The following is a 22,959-nucleotide window of genomic DNA, read 5'->3' as shown; positions in this document are numbered from 1 at the left end:
ATGATTAGAACTAGAACTCAGTAAGTGGTTAGCACTACGGTGGTATGTGAGCAACAGAAAAATACAGATCAGAGCCAGTGGCAGTGGCTCACGCATGTAATCCCAGCATTCTGGGAGGCAGAGGCAAGAGGATCACTCGAGCCCAGTGAACTCCTGGGCAACATAGTGAGACCCTACCACTACAAAAAATTTTAAAGTTAGCCACGCACGGTAGCATGCACTTGTAGTCCCAGCTACTTGGGAGGCTGAGGTGGAAAGATCACATGAGCTCAGGAGGTAGAGGCTGCAGTGAACCATGATTGCTTCACTACACACCAAACTGGACAACAGAGCAAAATCGTTTCTTTGGCTATTTTAAATATTGGTACTAACCATCCTAATAGATATTATTTAGAACAAAAAGACAATGAAGAGCAAACTTTAATACCATTTGGCTCTCACTAAAGAGCACAGTTGAAAGCATTAACTACTAATCTTTTAATTTTTTGTGAAGTAATTTTCAAAATGAATATTTTAGATTAGTGATCCAATTTAAACCTTGTTCAACAGCAAGAAAAGCATGTAACAATAAGTAAAAATAAAAAAGATCACAAGTGAACCAAGGAAAAGGAGTAGCCCTTTCATAAAAGGGAAAATATGCAAATGAAAATAAAAGTCAACAGTAAAACAGACTGCAAGATGATGGCTGATTCTATTAAAATATAATTTGCGCCTTCATGGAAAGTGATGATCAGAATAGGCGGTGTCTATATGAATCTTAGAAGTCCATATTTGGTCATATGGAGATTCTGGGTATCTCCTGGAAAGCTGGATTCAATGTTACTGAACCTACAACGGGTCAAACCAACATTCTTACCTTGAAGGTCAGTAGACACAATGACTGGGGATTTTCTTATAAATCAGTTTATTAAACTACCAATCAATCTCTCTTGATTTACTATAAGCTAAATAAATAAGAACCACACACTACAGAATGACTTCCAATTTAGATTCGCAGGTAGAATTTTAAGATGCTGTGGCAATAAGAACATAGCTGAATTACAGCCTAAGAACTATGTTTTGAGGATATGATCAATGTGACACTTACACAAAGAGAATCATTAATCAACCAAACAACAGATTAAGTACCATTATATGCATAGCATTATAAGTGGTGCTAAAACATAAGCCACAATCCCTCAAGCATATTATGATTTTTATGTTAAAAACAGAAGTAATTTGTGAAGACAAAATTCACTACATGGCACATCATAGAAAACTAAGCACAGAAACAGTTCAGAGAAGATTAGTACCAATATGGCTTTAAGACTTCTGGTAGCTTTTTCCTGTTAGCACATAAATATGGATTGTCTCATCAGGTCAGACATTTATCAAAGTGGGCTTTCCAATCACTGTTCTTGGTTTGTTTGGTTTTTTGCTGTTTTTATTTTTTAGAAATGACCAGATTTGGCGAAGAATGTTAGTGAATCATTTGAGTTCGATATTAATATAGTCACTGGAAATCCAATAAATAATATTTAGAATGCACTTACTAGGTGTAAGCTTGATATTGTAGCAATCATCTGTACCATGAACATTGACTATAATAGGGGAAGAGGTTGTGGGAAAACTGCTTCAGCCCTGAAGACCCTATAGTTTCCATAAAACAAGAATGTAGATATTGTTATAAACTCACAGATGAATTATTTCTTGCCATTTCGATTTTTATTTTATACTTAACGAAAGAGGTCTTTCAGGCTTAGATTTTTGCCTTATGACACTCATGCATGAAAAAAAAAAATAAAAAAAAAGGAGAACACAAGCGAAAGAAATCAGCAATGACGTTTTTAAGGTAAAGACAACTACAGCACAATTGTCACCTGGCTATCCATGATTGTAGGCTTATCCTGATTTCAGAGATGTTAAAATGTGAAAAGCAACATAATAACAAATAACACGCACTTGTATACCCCGTACCTTGCTTAAGATACGGAACAATTTCTAACATCATTGGAGCCACTGGTATATCCCTCTCTGGTCACACATCTCTCCTTTCCACCCAAGATAATTGCTGCCTTCAATTTTGTATTTATAATTCCATTGTTTTTCTCTCCAGTTTTGCTAAATGTGTGCCCCAAACAATATATTGTTGGATCTTATTTTTCAATGTACTTAGGCTCTGAGGAGTCTTACCAGCTCTGTTTAGGCCAGCATTGCCTCCCTGGTTTATTTGGCCATGGGGAATGTGTTCAGTGCAACCTCCATTACTTTCTGAGGAAACGGTGTTCTGAGGAAGTCACCTGGGAGACGTGGGCATGTTAAATGTGGAAGAAATTGCTGCGAGGGAAGGGCAGGCAGGCAGATTAAGGCCAGATTGTGGAAGGGCCTGAATGGTACATGAGGGAATCTGGATTCTATCCTGATGCTGTCAGAGCCATCTGGTCTATTTTAAAGGATGTGACATGATCTGGCCTTGCTTCAGGAGGGGTTCCTCTGACACCAAGAAGATGGATTAACATGAAGAAAGACTGGAGGGAGGAAAACTAATTAGAAGAGAGTTAACAGTAGCCTAGTGAATGATGATAAGGCTCTGAGATGGGCCAGTGACAGAGTTAAAAAGAATTTACAGGGGCCAAGGGAGAACACACGTTGGGACACTTACCAAGACTGGTGACAACTGGGGGTGAAAGAAAGATGCTCAGAAGAAAATTCAGGATTTGAGTTTTGGCAACCAAAAAATAAGTGGTACCATTAGGAAGAAAAAACAGGAAAGTCAGGGAGAACAACTGATTTTTTAGAAACTATGTAGTTTTGAGCATGGAAGAAGATGCAATCATCCATTTAGTCAATATTTTCTAAGTGTCTACCACAATGCAGGAAATGCACTAGGGGCTGGGCATACAGTTACGAGAAAGACAAAGTCCCTAAGGTACAGCAAATAAATGAGAGTTAACACTGACCATAAACAATGTGAGTAGTTCAAATTCAAACAACATTTCAGAAATAAGTATTTTAAACAAAGGGATATAAAAGAAGCTGGTACTGAAACAGCCTTGTGGGTACACACACGTAAATTCACGGAAGAAAATGATGTTAGTATAATAAACACGGATGTCTACAAGACACAGCAGGAAATAGATACCTGTTTCTTTGCATAATTTTGGACACAGGTGCATCATTGGAAGACAAAATGAGACACCACGTTTCCATTTCGGTCTTGGAAGATAACCAATTAGCATCAGAGTTATCACCAAGGAAAGACAGCACAGGGGCCAAACAAGGAGACTTCAGACCCCAAACCATTTCCCCTAAGAGAAAGATGACATAATGAAATAAACCTACCTAATAAGGCTCCAAGGAAAGTAACACTACCCCAGGAAAGGTCTGGGCTAAAACTCAAGGAAAAACAGAGGCATTTTCTTGGTTATGCATAAATATGTGAATCCAAGGAAAAGTGTTTGAGGATATCTGGGGTACATAGAGTGGTTGCTGGAGCCTGCTTGTGAAACCTATTGTAAAATTTTCAGGAGTTTTATGAGCTAGTTATGAAACACAGATGTTATTTTTTTTTTTTTTTTTTTTTTTTTTTGAGACGGAGTCTCGCTCTGTCGCCCAGGCTGGAGTGCAGTGGCGCTATCTCGGCTCACTGCAAGCTCCGCCTCCCGGGTTTACGCCATTCTCCTGCCTCAGCCTCCCGAGTAGCTGGGACTACAGGCGCCCGCCACCTCGCCCAGCTAATTTTTTTGTATTTTTAGTAGAGACGGGGTTTCATTGTGTTAGCCAGGATGGTCTCGATCTCCTGACCTCGTGATCCGCCCGTCTCGGCCTCCCAAAGTGCTGGGATTACAGGCTTGAGCCACCGCGCCCGGCCACAGATGTTATTTTAAAATAGGTTATATAAACTTACAAGTAAATACATTTCACTTAAAACAAAAGGTAATACATACTCAAAACTTACCACGAGTTATATTACACTGTACTATGACTTATGCTTCTGAAATTTTTTTTACACCTATTGTTTCTGTATGGTAGAAATACTTATAATGGAGTGTGACTGCACATTTCTACCCAACTTCACCTTCAGTGACATCATATTGCTATCTAGGAGTATTTACACTACAGAAATTGGCAAATGCTACAAATCAGTGTTTGATTTATTGCTCTGATTGCTTAGACCTGAGAAAGTGACAGAGAACTTGAGGTGGGCTGAGCAAGATGGAGAGAGGGTAACCAGGATTTGGTCAAGAGGTTGGCAGGGGTTGGGCTGTGTGGAGACTTTCAGGCTATAGAAAGGAATCTGGATTTTATTCTTGGTGGAAAAGGGAGTTATAGTAAGGCTGCAAGCTTGTCCAACCAGTGGCCCACAGGCCACATGCGGCCCAATATGGCTTTGAATGCAGCCCAAGACAAATTCATAAACTTTCTTAAAACATTATGGGATTTTTTGGATTTTTTTTTCTTTTTTAGTTCATCAGTTATTGTTAGCGTTAGTGTATTTTATGTGTGGCCCAAGACAATTCTTCTCTTCCAATGTGGCCCAGAGGAGCCAAAACACTAGACACCCCTGGAACAAGGGAATGACAGAAACTAATTTACATATTTTAAAACTTCCTCTGGTGGTTCTGTGGATAACGGACTGTCAGTTCACAAAAGCAGATATAGAGGGGTTATTATAGACTTTCAGAAGAAGAATCATGTTGGCTTGCACAGGGAAGAGTGTCAACAGCAATTAAGAAGAGAAAAGGAATAAGGGGTAAACTTTGGAAGTGTAACTGACATGTTTGACATTATAGGCAACTAAACTATCTGATATACACAGTATAATATTATTAAACTATAATCATTAAATGCTATTGAATAAAACTTTAATGGATAATTATCAATAGGCTTTACTGCCAGATGCAAACCCTTTTTTACCACTGATTTCCATATAATTAATAAGTGACATAGAAAATGATCCACTAGTTATTTCACATGGTCCTTCAGATGCTAATCCTTATGAGACCTGAGAATCCCATAGCATGTCACCTGCAAAGATAGCCCATGTTTCTCCACCCACATTCACCCTGCCTTTTCACCCTGCTGATTCTCAAATTACGGCAGGCAGACACTTGCTTCTGATAGAATCACACTGGCCTCAGATAGGGTCAGTGTTAAGCTTGAAAAAGTAAGAAGACTAATTCTAATAGGACCTATGAATCTCACCATATTCCATCAGCCTCCAAATACATTCTCCATATTTCTTTACTCACGTCACCCTATCTCCTGCCCATATATTCACCATTTTTTTAAACTGACCTGATATTCTGTCATCAGTGTTATTCCACCATAACAGCTTTGGCCTTACGTGTGGGATGGCAGAAGTCATTTTAAAAATGTACCCATAGCAGGGCAGGGGTCAGGGTCTAGGGTGGAAGTGGATATTTCTCTTCTAGAAAACATCATGCTTTTTTCCACTAAGCAGCTTTAAATAAATTAATTTATCACATTTTTAGAAGCTGCGAAGAGTCTGATCATGAGATTTTGGTTTTTTTTTTGTTTTGTTTCTTGTTTATTTTTATGTGTTCTTTTTATTTATGCATAATAGATATAGTAATACATAGTTTGGGGTATATATGATAATTTAATACTTTCATGTAAATATTACATCAATGTATATGGGATAGCCATCATTTTAAATACTTTCCTTGATGCTAGAAATATTTGAATTATTCCCTTATAGCTAATGTGAAACATAAAATATATTATTATAAACTATAGTCACCCTACTGACCTATCAAACACTGGGTCTTATTCTTTCCATCAGGTCATATATTTGTACCAATTAATTAACTTCTCTGCATCCTTCCTTCCTCTCTACCCTTCCCGGCCTCTGGTAACTGCCAGTCTACTCTCTATCTCCACGATATCCACTTTTTTTAGCTGATATATATGAGTGAGAACATGTATTATTTGTCTTTCTGTGTTTGGCTTATCTCATTTGAAATAATGACCTCCAGTTCTATCCATGTTTCTGAAAACGGCAAGATTTTTTTTATGGCTAAATAACATTTCATTGTGTATATATACCACTTTTTTTTATCCATTCATCCACTGATGGGCACTTAGGTTGATTCCATTTTTGGTTATTGTAAGTAGTGTTGCAATAAACATGAGAATGCAGATATTTCCTCAAAATGTTGATTTACTTTCTTGTGGATACATACCCAGTAGTGGAATTCCTATATCACATAGTAGTTCTATTTTATTTTTGTGAGGAATTTCCATAGTTTTCTACAGTGGCTGTACTAATTTACATTTCCACCAACAGCGTACAAGGGTTTCCCCTCTCTCCACGTCCTTACCAGCATCCATTATTGTCTTTTTGATACGATTCATTTTCATTGAAGTAAGATGATATCTCATTGTGATTTTGATTTGCATTTCTCTGATCATTGGTGATGATGACCATTTTTTCATATACCTGTTGGCCATTTGAAAGTCTTCTTTTGAGACAAGTCTAATCACATTTTTTGTCCGTTTTCAATTGTATTATTATTATTGCTATTCACTTGTTTTAGCTTCTTATATATTCTGGTTATTGATACCTTGTCAGATGGATAGTTTTCAAATATCTTCTCCCATTCTGTGGGTTGTCTCTTTGTAGATTGTTTCTCTTGTTGTGCAGAAGCTTTTTAACTTGATGCAATCCCATTTGTCCTTTTTTGGCTTTGGTTGCCTGTGCTTTTCAAGTCTCACACAAACAGTCTTAGCCCAGATCAATGTCTTGGAGTGTTTACCCAGAGTTTTCTTCTACTAGTTTCATAATTTCAGGCCTTAGATTTCATACAGGTCTTTAATACATTTAGCTTTTTTTTTCTGTATGGTGATAGACAGAGATAGGGGTCCAGTTTCATTCTTCTGCATATAGTTAACCAGGTTTTTCAGCACCATTTATTGAAGAGACTGTCCTTTTTCCATTATACATTCTTGGAAACTTTGTCAAAGACTTGTTGGCTATAAATGAGTGTATTTATATCTGGGCTCTCTACTCTGTTCCATTGGTCTATGTGTCTGTTTTTATGCCAGTACCATGCTGATTTGGTTACTATAGGTTTGTGGTAAATTTTGCAGTCAGAAAGTGTAATGCCTCCAACTTTGTTCTTTTTTCTCAGGATTGCTTTGGCTGTTTGGAGTCTTTTGTGGTTTCATATACATTTTACCATTGCTTTTTGTATTTCTGTGAAGAATGTCATTAACATTTTGATAGGGATTGCATTGAATCTGTACATTTCTTTGAGTAGTATTATCATTTTAACAAGATTAATTCTTTCAACCCATGAACATGGAATATGTTTTCATTTTTTGTGTTCTCTTCCATTTCTTTTGTTACTGTTTTACAGGTTTTCTTATATAGATCTTTCACTTATTCAATTAAATTGATTCCTAGGTATTTTATATTCTTTGTAGCTATTGTAAATGGGATATCTTTCTTGACTTATTTTTAAGATTGTTTGCCATTGGCATATATAAATGCTACTAATTTATGTATGTTGATTTTGTATCCTGCAACTTTAGTGAATTTATTTATCAGTTCTAACAGTTTTTGGTGAAGTCTTTAGATTTTTCTAAGTATAAGGTCATGTCATCTGTGAACAAGGCTAATTTAACTTCTTTTTCCCAATTTGGATGCTCTTTACTTTTTTCTCTTGGCTAACTGATCTGGCTAGGACTTCTAGCATTATGTTAAATAAAAGTGGTGAAAGTGGGCATCCTTGTCTTTTTCCAGATCTTAAAGGAAAAGCCTTCAATTTTTTCCATTCAGTAAAATGTTATCTGTGGGTTTGTCATATATAGGCTTTATTACTTTGAGGTTTGTTTCTTCTTTACTCAGTTTGATGAGGCTTTTTATTGTGAGAGGATGTTGAATCTTATCAAATGCTTTTTTAGCATCTATTGAAATATATTTTTTAAATCTTTGTCTGTTGATGTATCACATCGACTGCTTTGTGTATGTTGAACCATCCTTGCATCCCTGGGATGAATCCCACTTGATTATGGTGAATGATCTTATTAATGTATGTTGAATTCAGTTTGCTCATATTTTGTTGAGAAATCTTTTGCCTCTGTGTTCATCAGGGATATTGGCCTGTAGTTTTGTTCTTTTTTAGTTTTTTTTCCTTATCATGTCTTTGTCTGGTTTTGTCATCAGGGTAATGCTGGCCTCAAAGGAGTTTAAAGTATTTCCTTCTCTTCAATTTTTTTGAAGAGTTTACTTTGAGTAGAATTAGTGTTATTTCTTCTTTAAATGTTTGGTAGAATCCAGCAGTGAAACCATGAGGTCATACACTTTTATTTGATGGGACACTTTTTATTACAGCTTTGATCTCATTACTTGTTATTGATTTGTGGAGGTTTTTTATTTCTTCATGGTTCAATCTTGGCAGGTTGTGTATGTTCAGGAATTTATTAATTTCTTCTAGCTTTTCCAATTTGTTGGCCTACGGTTGCTCATAATAGCATAACAGTCTCTAAGGATTTTGTGTATTTCTGAGGTCTCAGTTTTTATGACTTTTTTCATTTCTGATTTTATTTACCTGGATTTTCTTTTTTTTAGTCTAGCTACAGTTTTGCTGATTCCACTGTTCAAAAAACCAACTTTTTGTTTTGTTGATTTTTTGGTATTTTTTTTAGTTCCAAGTTCATTTATTTCTCCTCTGATCTTTATAATTTCTTTACATCTACTAATTTCAGGTTTGATTTGTTCTACCTCTCTAGTACATTGAGGTACATCATTAAGTTGTTTATTTAAAGGCTTTCTACCTTTTAGATATAGGCATAAACTGCTATAAACTTTCCTCTTAACACTGCTTTTTCTGTATCCCATAGATTTTGTATGCTTTATTTCCATTTGCATTTGTTTCAATAAATTTTTAAATTTCCTTCTTAATTTCTTTATTGAGCCATTGGTTGTTTAGGAGCATGTTGTTCAATGTACACATTTGTGTAGTTTCCAAAATTCCTCGTTAATTGATTTCTTGTTTTATTCCATTGTGGTTTCTACTTTTTTGGATTTGTTGAGGCTTGTTTAATGGTTGAAGATATGGTTTATTCCAGAGAATATTTTATGTGCTGATGAAAAGGATGTGTATTCTGCAGCAGTCGGGTGAAATGTTTTGTAAATATCAGTTAGGCCTATTAGGTTTAGTGTGTAGTTAAACTCTGATGGTTGAGTTTTTAAAAATGTTTTGTCTGAATGATCTGCCCATTACTACAGTGGTGTGTTAAAGTCCCCTCCTTCTACTGTATCACAGTCTATTTCTCCCTTTAGATGTATTAGTGTTTTTTAAATTTTTAATTTTTATGAGTACATAGTAGGTATGTATATTTATGGGGTACATAAGATATTTTGATACAGGCTATTATTAATATTTTTATATATGCTTGGGCTTTATTGATGGGTACATAGATATTTATAATTGTATTTTCTTGGTGAATTGACCCCTTTATCATTATATAGTGAACTCCCTTGCTTCTTTTCACAGTCTTTGATTTGTGGTCTATTTATCTGATATAGTATAGATACTTCTGCCTTTTTTTGATTTCCAGTTGCCTGGAATATCTTCTTCTATCCCTTCACTTTCAGTCTATGTGTGCCTTTATAGATGAAGTGAGTTTTTTTGAAGGCAGCATATACTTGGGTCTTGTTTTATCCCTTCAGCCGCTCTATGCCTTTTAACTGGATAATTCATTCTATTTACATTATTGATAAGTAAGAACTTACTACTGCCATTTTGTTGCTTAGTTTCTGTTTGTTTTCTAATTCCTTTCTTTCTTTTTTTTCTTCTTACTCTTTTCCTTTATGGTTAAGTAATTTTTTTCCCTGGCAGTATGTTTTCATTCATTGCTCTTTATTTTTAGTGACTCTATTATAGGTTTTTATGTTATGAGTACCATGAGGCTTACCAAAAAATGTTCATATATATAACAAGTTATTTTTAAAGCGTCGACAACTTATCTTAGATCACACAAAAAATAGAAACAAAGAATAGAAACAAAAAAAATCTACAGTGTAACTTCATTCCCCCACATTTTGACTCTTCTTTGTCTCAATTTACATATTTTTGTATTGTCTATCTCTTAACTGGTTGCTATAGCTATTATTGTTTTTGATATATTTGTCTTTTGAGTTTCATACTAGAGTTATAAGTGAATTGCACACTATAGTTACAGTATTAGAGTATTCTGGATTTTTACGTGTAATTAATTTTACCCATGGGTTTTATATCTTCAAATTTTATTTTTGTTTTTCTTTTCTTTTTGTACATGAATTTTTTTGTTTTCTTTCAGGTTGAAGAAATCCCTTATACTTTCTTGTAAGATAGTTCTACTGGTGGTGAATTCTCCCAGCTTTTGTCTCAATAAGACTTTATCTCTCTTGCATATTTGAAGGATAGCTTTGCTAGATACGGTATTTTTGGATGAGAGGGTTTTTCATTCAGCACTTTAAAAATGCAGTTTCACTCCGTGCTGGCCTATATGGTTTCCATTGAGAAATCTGTTGCTAGAGAAAAAGATGGTAGAGCCTCTTTATAGGTTATTTGCATTTTTTCTTTTTATTTATTTATTTTTTTGACACAGAGTCTCACTCTGTCGGCCAGGCCAGAGTGCAGCAGTGCAATTTCAGCTCACTACAAGCTCTGCCTCCTGAGTTCAGGTGATTTTTCATGCCTCAGCCTCCCAAGTAACTGGGGATCACCACTCCTGGCTACTTTTTGTATTTTTAGCAGAATCAGTGTTTCACCATTTTGGCCAGGCTGGTCTCAAATTCCTGACCTCAAGTGATCCACCCTTCTCAGCCTCCCAAAGTGCTGGGATTACAGGCATGAGCCACCACACCTAACCAATTTGCTTATTTTCTTTTGCTGCTTTTAGTATCTTCTCTTTGTCCTTGAACATTGAGATTTTAACTATTATATGCCCTGGGGATAATCTTACCTGGGTTGAAACTATTTGGTGTTCTCTAATGTTCTTATACCTGTATATTTACATCTATTTATTGGAAAGTTTTCTTTTTGTTTGAGTTTAAACTATTTTATACTTTCATTTTTTATTAGAATAGAAACTTTTTAAAAATTATATACATATATATTGTTTTGTTTCAATAGCTTTTGGGGTACAAGTGGTTTTTTTGTTACGCAGACAAACTGTACAGTGGCAAAGTTAGAGACTGAAGTGAACCTGTCACCTGCGTAGTGTACCTTGTACCCAATATGTAGCTTTTTATTCCTTTCACTCCCACTCTCCCCCATTGAGTCTCCAAATTCCATGATACCACTGTGTATGCCTTTGCATACCCATAGGTTAGCTCCAAATTATATGTGAGAATATATGGTATTTGGTTTTCAGTTACTTCACTTAGAATAATGGCCCCCAGCTCCATCCAACTTGCTGCAAAAGACATTATTTTTATTCTTTTTTATGGCTGAGTAGTATTCTATGGTGTATATATACCACATTTTCATTATCCACTCTTTGGCTGATGGGCACTTAGGTTGGTTCCATGTCTTTGCAATTATTAATTGTGTTGAAATAAACATATGTGTGCAGCTGTCTTTATGATATAATGACTTTTCCCCCTTGTATAGATATCAAGAAGTAGAACTCCTGGATCAAATGGTAGATCTACTTTTAGAAATAGAGAAATATCCAGACCTTTAAGAAATATCCATACTGTTTTCCATAGTGGTTACACTAATTTACATTCCCACTAGCAGTGTATAAGCGTTCCCTTTTTACCACATCCATGCCAACATCTATTGTTTTTTGACTTTCTAATAATGGCCATTCTAGCTGGAGTAAGGTGGTATCTCACTTTGGTTTTAATCTGCATATCCCTGATGATTAGTGATGCTGAGCATTTTTTATATGTTTTTTGGCCATTTGTACATCTTCTTTTGAGAAATGTCTATCGTGTACTCTGACCACTTTTTGATGGGATTGTTTTGCTGATTTGAGTTTCTTATGGATTTTGAATATTAGTCCTTTGTCTTCATTCTTTTTAATTCCTTTTTCTTTTTTCTCTCCTAACCATATTTTCAAATAAACTTTGAGGTGACTGATTCTTTCTTCTGCTTGATCCATTCTGCTATTGAGAGCCTCTAATAAATTTTTCAATTCAGCAAATGTATTTCTCAGTTCCCAAATTTTTGTTTCTTTTTATTATTATTATTTCAGTCTTCATAAAATTAGTCTGATAAATTTCTGCATTGATTTTCTGTGTTATCTTGGAGATTGCTGAGTTTCCTTACAACTGCTATTTTGAATTCTTGGTCAGAGAGCTCACATATTGCCTTCTTATTGAGGTCAGGCACCGGTTCCTTACTCTGTCTATTGAAGAGGTCATGGTATCCTGCTTGCTGTTTTTTTTTTTTGAGAATGTATGTGTATGTCTTTGTGTTAAAGAATTATTTATTTATTTCAGTATTCTTTGTCTGGATATTTCTGGTTTTATTAGGTATATTTTCTGAGAGATTCTTCAGTGCTAGGTTGTTGCCACCTTTTTGTCTCTTGGTGATTCCTTCATCCAAGGTTCACCTAGGCTCTAGTAAATAATTGGGGTACTGCCTGTCCCAAAAGAGGGGGTCCCAAAGGGGATATCCTGGCAGTGTGGGAAGGCTGGCTAAGGGTTCATGCCCAGGGGTCCTGTGGAATGACCACCTTCAATGGTGTGGTGCGGCTGAACAACCACTCTTATTTGGCATCTCCTTTGTTCAAGTTACAGATCAGAGTTTCCAGGGCTGGGGATGGTAGTTCCACCTCCTTCCCTTCTCTCTGCCTCTCTTCAGTGATATTCTACCTTCTGGCATTTGACATGCTTTCCATGAGTTAAGGCAGGGACAGGTCTCCTGCCAAGGCTCCCAAGATGGTGGAAAACCTGGTTGTCCACCTTGATCTCACTTTTTTGAGTGTAGAAATTGTGAATGGAGGGAAATATTTTGTGCACTTGGTGCTGGACAGAAGGGGCACTGCTGATATAGAAATTCAATTATCTCACAGCCTTCTCAGAGATTTTTCATTTCTCTGTGGCCCCAGGGACTGTCTCCTTTTTGTACTTGAGATCTGAGACATTGCTGGTGATAATCTTGGTGCTGTCTATGTGTTTTTGGTTTTCTCTGGTGGAGTGAGGCCATCTTGCTTCTACACTGCCATTTTGGAACTGCCTGAGGTTTGAAAGTAAAGAAAAAATGTTCATAAGTGAAAGTGTGGGCCGGGCGCGGTGGCTCAAGCCTGTAATCCCAGCACTTTGGGAGACCGAGACGGGCGGATCACGAGGTCAGGAGATGGAGACCATCCTGGCTAACACGGTGAAACCCCATCTCTACTGAAAAATACAAAAAAACTAGCCGGGCGAGGTGGCGGGCGCCTGTAGTCCCAACTACTCGGGAGGCTGAGGCAGAAGAATGGCGAGAACCCAGGAGGCGGAGCTTGCAGTGAGCCGAGATCCGGCCACTGCACTCCAGCCTGGGCGACAGAGCGAGACTCCGGCTCAAAAAAAAAAAGAAAGTGTGATTGGTGGTAATGGCTGGGAGTTGGGAGACACAAAAACACTAACTCGAGAATTATAGGCCTCAGGTGTTTGGATGAGGTCAGGTAACAATCTTAAGTGGAATATCAAAAAGAAAATAGAGATAGAATGAAGTAGGAAAACAGAAATGAGACGGCACAAATACCCAGCTTTGGAATACTTACAGTTTTATTTGGAGCAGAAAGAATATAAGATGTTTTCAGGCTGAGGTTGTCTTTCTTTAAGTCTTAGGCCCTCCAGTTTCAGTTGGATGAAACCTTCTACTGACATATGAGGGACCCACATCCGTTATTCTGGCTTCTGGAGCTCTGCCTTTCATGTTCTCTCTTGGATCTTTTCTTCAACTTTCCTCTAAGTTTTGTCTTAGTTAAGCTTAGCTTACCTGCTTCATTCAAGGCAACGCTCCCTAAGGAACAGCAAATTTCTGTATTTCACATGTCTCAGCTATTTCTCAAAGCTAAATCAATACATTTATAGGATATGAATTGTTATGATGATGGAGTTACTGGATTTTTAAAACATTCATTTGACTTACTTGGATAGTTATCTGACCAAATTGTTTGGTTATTTTGGTATTATGTAGATACAGTTGAATAATGGTATTAAATTACATCTAATCTGCTTTTATTCCAGATTGAATCATCCTGATATATTTAACTTCTGTGCCTAGAAATTATTTTCGGATGTCTTGATAATTTTCCTTGCATTCCTGTGAAAGTTCTCACAACTATTCTTATTCCTAATATATGGGGCATAGGACTTTAAGCACATTTATATGATGCAAATAGATATGTATTCTTTATGTATTTATTGTGTGTTTATGAGATTATATGTGGTATGTGTTTATACATATATATTTGACATTGTAGAAGTAGAACATCTGGTATTTTCATCCACATGTTTGATATTATATAGTTGCTATAATCCAACTGACTGTGTGCTTAGGTCACTTATTTTGTTGTTGTTCATTGATGGGTGTAATATGCAGATAATCAAAAGATTTGTTGCAATCAAGATAAAATATATCTATCATTTCTCCTTGATCTACCATATTAGATTAGCTTAAAAGGATTTGATTTTAAGTAGGACACATTAGTCATTATCTGCTAAGTACCTTCTTGTCTTCAAGTTATTTGCAAATTTATTTTATCAGGGTTTCTGCCAGTATTTTCTTAAGCATCCATGTGAAGGTTACTTGTCTGCTCTGCTTGTTATATGACTTGTGACTTCATTTAGTCCTCCACTGGTGACAGATTTCCCTGTTAACACCTCAAGATAAAACCTTTAGGGAACCTGGCATATGAATAAAAAGAATGCATTAAAACGAAGGTTGGTAGAGTTGTTTCTATTATTAGAATTCCTACTATGATTTTCTGCCAGTATTTTGAAGGCATAATGAAGCTTAAAAATATCATTGCCACTCTTAGTTGTATATTTAATATCAGACTTAGCAAGCAAGATTGTAAAAGATGCTTAGTTTACTATTTTTTTTACAACCACTAAACGTGGTGGAGTCTTCAGTTATTTTAAGTAATGATGACCTAGAAGGACTAAAAAGATAAAAATTATTGAAAATTATAACATTTTTCACCTTGTATGTGAATTAAATTATATGTAACACAAAATTTACGTTATTTCATGAGGTATGTGATTGATACCCAATAATATTCTGTCTCCTACCTATGACATTTGCATTTTTTAAAAATTAGGTTAATTTTACATATTGATATATCTAGAAGAAAGCATGGTATAAAAGGAATAGGAATGGATTAAGGAATCCCATTGGCCTAGTTTGAATCTCAACTGGCCCACCTACAAGCTGTGTGACCTTGGACAAGTAACCTAAGGTCTTGGAGCCAATGTTCATCACCAATAAGACGGTGAAGCCATCTCAGTTTCATCATCAATAAGATTACTTAACAGTTTGTAGTAAGCTTAAAGGGGATGATATAACTAAGCTCAGCACAATGCCTGACACAAACATAGTAAATGATAAAACCCTTTAGGGTCCCAAGATTCATAGATTTTCCAAAGAGAGGTGGGAAACTGCTAAACCATTTTAGAGCAATTGTTTTGCTCATTTCATCACACTGGGTCGATACAATGGCATCCAAGTCACCATTGTGAGGTATCTGGAATATAATCCCTTCTAGTCTAATGAAGTCAGATTAACATTGCTATTATCAGATAAGGCAGAACTACCCATATAGGGTAGTAATGGCACATACATGAGCTCTGATATTGCTTCTGGGCATGGATGGAACTGAATTTAGACCATCGGCACAAACGGAAAATTGGTGTAGGCTCTGGTCAAATGACTGAATTCATAAATTAACATCATTTGCTACACAACACTTCCATTGAGGTGACATATTACCAAGGGTTATGCAAGCCTCAAGTCAAAGCTGGGACCCTACCCACACCACACAGTTTATACACTGAAACACCCTCGGGGACTTTAACAGGAGGTCATAAGGCTGCTCCTGACCATAAAGAGAGTCATTATCTCCATTATCACCAAAGTGCTAATAAATACATATATAAAATATAGAGAGTCCATGAAGTCAGGACCCTTGAAACTTTTGACCACCAATATATCCCTAGCACTCAGAAAAAGAACATAATCTATGGAAGGCTATCAAAATGTCTTTGTTCTCCAACTTCATCCATGTTGACACAAATGACAGGATTTTATTCTTCTTTATAGCTAAGTAATAGTATATTGTGTATATATACAGAATTTAAAATAAACCAGGCACAGGCAGACAAATACTGCATGGTTTCATTCATATGTGGCATCTAAAAAGGTTGCTCTCATAGAAGTAGAGAGTAGAATAGTGGTTACCGGAAGCTGGGAAGAGGAGGGAGCCTGGGGTAGGAGGAGAGGGTGATCAATGGTTGCAAAGGTATAGTCAGCAAGGAAGAAAAATTTCTGGTGCTCTATTACATAGTAGGTGATTATAGCTAATAACAATTCATGGTATATTTCAAGATAGCTAGAAAAGAGAATTTTGAAAGTCCATTAGCACAAAGAAGTGATAAAGGTTGGAGGTGGTAAACATGCCAACTACCCTGATTTGATCATTATACAATGTACACATGCATTTACACATCACACTACCCTCTAAACATGTACAATTATTATGTGTCAACTATAAAGAAAATGTTAAAAATAAATTTTTGAAAAGGATATTTGCTTACTAAATTAATCTTCAATTTGCAAATTTTTGAATTATCAACCAGCCTGTAGAGTTATTGAGCTAAAAAATCTTACTAAAGGTTAAAAAGTGGCCCGGCCCTGTTGGTTCAACTCTTACGACTTCTAAATGTTCCTCAAAATGTCTATATTATTGTCTTACTAAGCACAGTGTAGTGAACATAACTGCGTCGTTCAGTGATGTGTTGAATCACTGAAGCTACGTGTTATCATGTTAAGTCCAGTCTCGTCTTTCAGCTGCGAATAACAAATGCAGGAAAAGTAAGAGTTGGCATGAAGAAAGTATGATCTTGTAATACAAATTTAAGATTTCCTTTAAAATAAATATTTACTATCAATGAATGTTTTCATCACACATCTTTTTTTCCAAATCCATATGGAGAAAAATATCAGTATTTTCCAGGAATCTGCTATATGAGATACGGATAGTTTTTACTGTACAAAATTTTCATTATCACTACCAGTTCTTTTATTCCAGAAACCCAAGGAGCACAATTCACGTTGTATGTAATGGTGACCCCTGAACTTGTGTGCCAGTGGAAGAAACTCTTTATACATCAGTTAGGATGCTTTCAGATGCAAGAAAACAGGATACTACAGAGACTGGCTTAAATAATGATATATTTTTTTTACTTTTTCTTTTTTTTTCTTTTTTGAGACAGAGTCTTGCTCTGTTGCCCAGGCTGGAGTGCAGTGGCTCACTGCAACCTCTGCCTCCCAGGTTCAAGAAATTCTCCTGCCTCAGCCTCCCAAGTAGCTGGGACTACAAGCTCGTGCCACCACGCCCGGCTAATTTTGTATTTTTAGTGGAGACAGGGTTTTGCCATGTTATCCAGGATGGTCTCGATCTCCTGACCTTGTGATCCACCCGCCTCGGCCTCCCAAAGTGCTGGGATTACAGGCGTGAGCCACCGCGTGTGGCCTGGTTTTATTGTCTTAAAATCTAAAAAAAAAAAAAAAAAGTGGTTCTAGCATAGTTTAGGCATGTGGCTATGTCTACCCGGCTTTTTCCATCATTTTACTTCTGTCCTCAACATGCAGCTTCTATCCTTGGGCTCATCACCCTGTGGTCAAAAGATGCTTTCCGAAGTCTCAGGTTGACCACATTCAATTACAAGAAGGGAGTCAGGCAGATGAAAAGACTTTTTTTTTTTTTTTTAAGAGAGAAAAAGTCGTCCATGGCAGTCACCCAGAAAATCTACCGTATGTCTCACTGGCCAGCAGTTATCATATGACCATCATTAGTTGCAAGGGAGATTGGAAAAGGAAGTAAGTAATGTCTTTAATCTCAATTGTGTGACTCAGCGTCTACTAGGAAGGAAAAGATGGCTCGTGGAGCTCTGGCGTAGGCAACTCACAGTGGCTCCAGACTATTCAAAGGTTAAAAAGGGATTATGACTTTTGGTCTCTAGAACCAAATATTCTGACAAATACTAAGGTTATTTTGTCTGTTTCTTTTAAAACTGCACTTGGGTGTTAATAATTTGTAGTAGATAATTATTTTTCCTTTTACTTTCTCAAGAGTAGTATGCTTCAGCTAAACATCCTGTTTTATTCTATCAAGATACCTCTGAGATCAGTATAATTAGACTTAATTTCTATTTGCAGAGGTGGGCCAAGAAGGAGTTAAAGTTAAGCAACACAGCTAGCAAATAATTAAATAATGAAACCTAGATGGCTGGGAGAGGAGGAGGGGGTGAGGGCTGAGAAATTGCTTAATGTATATAATGTACATTATCCAGGTGAGGGTTACAGTAAAAGCCCAGACTTTATCACTATACAGTATATACATGTAACAAAACTGTACTTGTACTCCTTAAAATTATGCAAGTTTTTTTTTTTTTTTTTTAAAGAAAGCCCGGAATTGGTTCATGGTATTCTGACTATTAGATCAAGTTTTTTTCCTATGATGTCTCAAATATTTATATTTTCATAGTATGATATTATTCTATGATGTGATAATATAATGTGATACCATGATAGAATTCCATACCCTAGAATGCAGTTTGATACTATAACATAGCATTAAACTCTGCCATGTTTCAAACTGATTAGTGCAGCCCAAGGCCAACTAATCAACTTTGTGGGCATTTTTCATTATAGCTCAAAGGTAGCTCTGTTCAATAGGGCACTCTTTGTTCTAGGAGCCCACTGTGCCTCTTCCCAGCATGGTGCAGTGCCTGAGAGAAATAAAAGAGTTGGCTCTCACACAAAGAGGTCGAGGAGTTCAGGAAATGACCTGGGTATGAGAGCAATGGAGCATAGGAAAAGCTGATCTTGAAAAGCAAGAACTGTACATTCCTTGGACTCCTTTCTCTTTTTCTTTCCTCTGGTCTGCATCTGTCCACATGAAATAACAAAATCACCAGCAAGTCAAAAGAACATATTGTGCCAAGAGATAAGACGAGCCTTTGGAAACCCATAAGAAGCTCAGATATACTTCAGCCCTGGGGAAAGAGACTGCACGGGCCATTTGAAAACTGAGATGGACTCTGTGCTCAAGATCAATAGATTTAATATTCGATAGAGTGGCCGCGGTCGCCATGGTGAGCGGGCTCTGGATGTAATTACAAAGTTCAGCTGGATAGATTGCTGGGAGAAATGCTTTATGAACAAAACAGGGTTGGTACCCTCACACAGTTCATCTCCAGCATATTTCTGACAGTCAGAGACAATTCAGAAGACGGTGCATTTGAAGACATAGTAGAAATGAGAATAACTGGGTCACTTCATTCTGGGGCTTTCAAAGACTGCTCTTCTAAATCAGGCTAGATTCTAAACAGCTCCCACTATCTATAGCTATAATTCAGGACTGTGGCTAAATGTTTACCTGACCTCATTTCCCAACTTGAAGAATTAGCTATTAGACAAGTGAAAATAAAATTTCTCCAAAGCAAGCACACTTTCGTCAGCACAGAACCCAATCAAGTAGAACTCGGTAGTATGCATCTAAAGAATGGGAGAGGTCGAGAATAGACTTTGCCTAAGATGCTATCGTGTATCCTTGAAAAGAATGAGATGAACAAAGGGTGGAATGTCATGTTTCTGAGTTATAGGTGGTTCAGTACATTTTGATCATGCAAATTATCCATTTGTGTAGTTGCTCAACAAACGATGTTTCAGGATAGGCAGTTGAGCTTTTTGACTGTGCCATATGCACTCTGAATATTCAGAGATTATTCAAAGGCTACACATTGGTGAAAAACCCCAGAAATAAAGCAAATGGTGGAGGTGGCTTTTTTTTTTTTACTTTTATTTTAAGTTCAGGGGTACAAGTGCAGGTTTGTTACACAGGTAAACTTCTGTCATGTGGATTCGTTGCACATATTATTTCATCACCCAGATATTAAGCTTAGTACCCATTAGTGTTGTTTTCCTGATCTTCTCTCTCCTCCCACCCTCCACGCTCTGAAAGGCCCAAGTGTGTATTGTTCTCTCATATGTATCCATGTGGCTTTTTTAAACATAACTTTTTATTTTTGAAATAATGGTAACTTCTCATTCCACTGTTAAAAAATAATACAGAGATCCACGTACCCTTTACCTAGTTTCTCCCAATGGTAATATGTCACATGACTATAGCACAATGTCACAAACAGGATATTGATAGTGATATGATCCTTTAGCCTCATTCAGATTCCCCCAATTGTTTTACGTGTGTGTTTGTGTGTGTGTGTATGTGTGTGTGTGTATGGAATTTTAGTTATACATAGATTAATATAGCTATCACCATAGTTAAGATACAAAACAGTTCCATCACCTCAAGGGTCTGTCATGTTGCCCTTGATGTAGCATTTTAATAACCTTTAAAGGAAAGGTGAGAAATATTTCATTATTTCAATTATGAGGGAAAAACAAACAAAAAATTATGCAATTTTAAACACTCACTTTCAAGTTTCTTTCATTTTCTATGTCCATATTCTCTCCTGGATTGGACTGCTACAAAATATAATTAATCTGACTTCACAGAGTTCCAATATTTTTGCATGGTCATTTTAAGGTATATAGTTGGTTGTTAATCAGTTACTTCCATTATAACACACATGACCCATCGATTCCATGCCTGGGCATTTATTTTAGAGAAATGAAAAGTTACATTTGCCCATAAACCTGTGCACAAACATTCACAGCAGCTTTTTATGTAGTTGACAAAAGTTAGAAGTAACTCACATGTCCTTGAGTACATGAATGCGTAAACAAACGGGAACATCCATGCAATGGGGTGCTACTCAGCAACCGAAAGGAAAAAAAATGGATACAAACATCAGCTTGGATGGATCTCAAGGGCAATGTGGTAAGTGAAAAAAGCAAATCAAAATACACCCTGTATGATCCCACTTATAAAACATTCTCAAAAATGACACAATTAGAATGATGAGAGATTAGTGGTCACTCAAGAAAGTGTGAATATGAAAGAAGTTTTATGGAGTTTCTTTGTGGTGGTGGAACAGTTGCTGTCTTAGGGCTGCTTTGACAAAAACACAAAAGAGTGGGTGGCTTATACCACAAACATTTACTTCTCACATTTCTGGAGGCTGGGAAGTTCGAGATCTAGGAGCCAGCAGGTCCATTGTTGGGTGAGGTCCTGCTTCCTCTTTGTACCCTCACATGGCAGGCTTAGAGACGGAGAGAGAGAGAGAGGAAGCAAACCCTTTTCTGTCTCTGCTTATAAGGGCACTAATCCCATCATGAGGGCTCCACCCTCATAATCTAATCACATCCCAAAGGCCTCACCTTCAAACACCATCACACTGGAGATTAGGGTTTCAACAGATGCATTTGGTGGGTTTGGGGGGACACAAACATTCAGTCCATAGCAGTTATGCATCCTGACTATGGTGGAAGTTACATGAATCTACACATGTGATAAAGTTTTACACAACTATATATGCCCCTCCCAAACATGTATGCATATAAAAAATAAGTGAAATTGGAATTAGGTGTATACTTTAGTTCATAGCATTATATTATACCCGTGCCAGTTTTCAGGTTTTGATAATGCATTATGTTTAAATAAGATGCTAACATCAGGGGAAGCTGAAAAAAGGATACAAAGAAATTATCTGTTCTACTTTCACAACTTTTTGGGAGTCTAAAATTATTTCAAAATTAAAAAATGAAAACAAAACAAAAAATTCCCCCCAATTTGCAGAGAAGTTAGCTAATATTCAAATAGGTTAAATAATTTACACTTATTTTTTAAAACCCTCAAGCCAGTAAAAGGCCAAACTGAGATTTGAACCCCAGGACTTCTGAGTCCAAATTCAGGGCTCTTTATACCACAATGCTCCTATTAGCCATGTGTTTAGCTTGAGCAGATAAACATTCAAGTGACAGCTGAAGGTCATTTAAGTAGATAAAAGAACATGTTCAAGGTCAGGAGGTAAACAAAAGCAAGGAAAGAAAGTACAAACCATCAAAGCCTGATGGGCAGAGGAAAGCACGGGGCTGAGAGAACTGCAGCCATGAGGGGGACAAGAACAGGGACAGAGGGAAGGAGAGGGTGTAGGTTGTGAACAGGATGTCTGATTTGAAGATGGAGTGACTCCTGATGATGACAGACCCTCGAAATAGCCCCAGAGAGGAGATGAGTGGACAGATCCTACTGAAAGTAAAGGTCTGAGTATGAGATGGTCAAGGAATTGCGAGGCCTAAGAGTCAAGTGAGTGGTCCATTGGGACATTCAGGTGAGCCAGAATGATGCAAGAATGTGGTGGACAGGAAGACGAAGCTCTATCCCTCCTCACAGTATAAGCATCTTGGGGGTAGGTACTGTGTTTTATTTATCTTTGCTCATCACACAGAGCCTACAACAATGCCATGGACTTAGAGTGCCAATGATGTTCGCTGAACTAATGAATGAATGTTCTCATGCCCTAAGAACCTGAAACAGTTACTGACTCTTATTTAGCCCCTATTTTCCAATGAGGGAGTAGCTTTGGTTGATCAGCATGAACCAAAATGACCATTAAATTTCATCTAAAAATATGTTAATATCAGTTTCCATAATAAAGATGAAGCAGCTTACTAAATTTTGTTTAAACTGTCATCTTGTCATATATTATAAAGTAAATATTAACCCACAGAGTTCTGATTATCACTAACATCTTCCTTTTTTTTTTTCCCCAGACTGAGTCTCGCTCTGTCGCCCAGGCTGGAGTCCAACGGCACGATCTTGGCTCGCTGCAAACTCTGC

The 22,959-nt window shown here is 36.9% G+C and overlaps 1 protein-coding gene across 8 annotated transcripts in view; it reads right to left on the bottom strand.

The window, feature by feature from the left end:
• The window catches only part of RFC3 (replication factor C subunit 3), a 739,896-nt gene that overhangs the window by 653,672 nt on the left and 63,265 nt on the right, over nucleotides 1–22,959 (bottom strand). The window contains exon 8 of one of the 8 annotated variants that reach the window (XM_065533138.2): nucleotides 8,561–21,379. The exons of the other annotated variants lie outside the window; for them this stretch is intronic. Coding sequence (XP_065389210.1) covers nucleotides 21,277–21,379 — 103 coding nt within the window. The 3' untranslated portion in view covers nucleotides 8,561–21,276. Of the gene's footprint in view, nucleotides 1–8,560; nucleotides 21,380–22,959 lie in introns of those variants that run through there. 8 annotated transcript variants of the gene reach the window in all.

This window comes from Macaca fascicularis, chromosome 17, assembly GCF_037993035.2.
Source record: "Macaca fascicularis isolate 582-1 chromosome 17, T2T-MFA8v1.1".
Taxonomy (NCBI): Eukaryota; Metazoa; Chordata; class Mammalia; order Primates; family Cercopithecidae; genus Macaca; species Macaca fascicularis.
The sequence above is the reverse complement of the archived record's forward strand: the minus strand, read 5'-3'. Positions and strand labels throughout refer to the sequence as shown.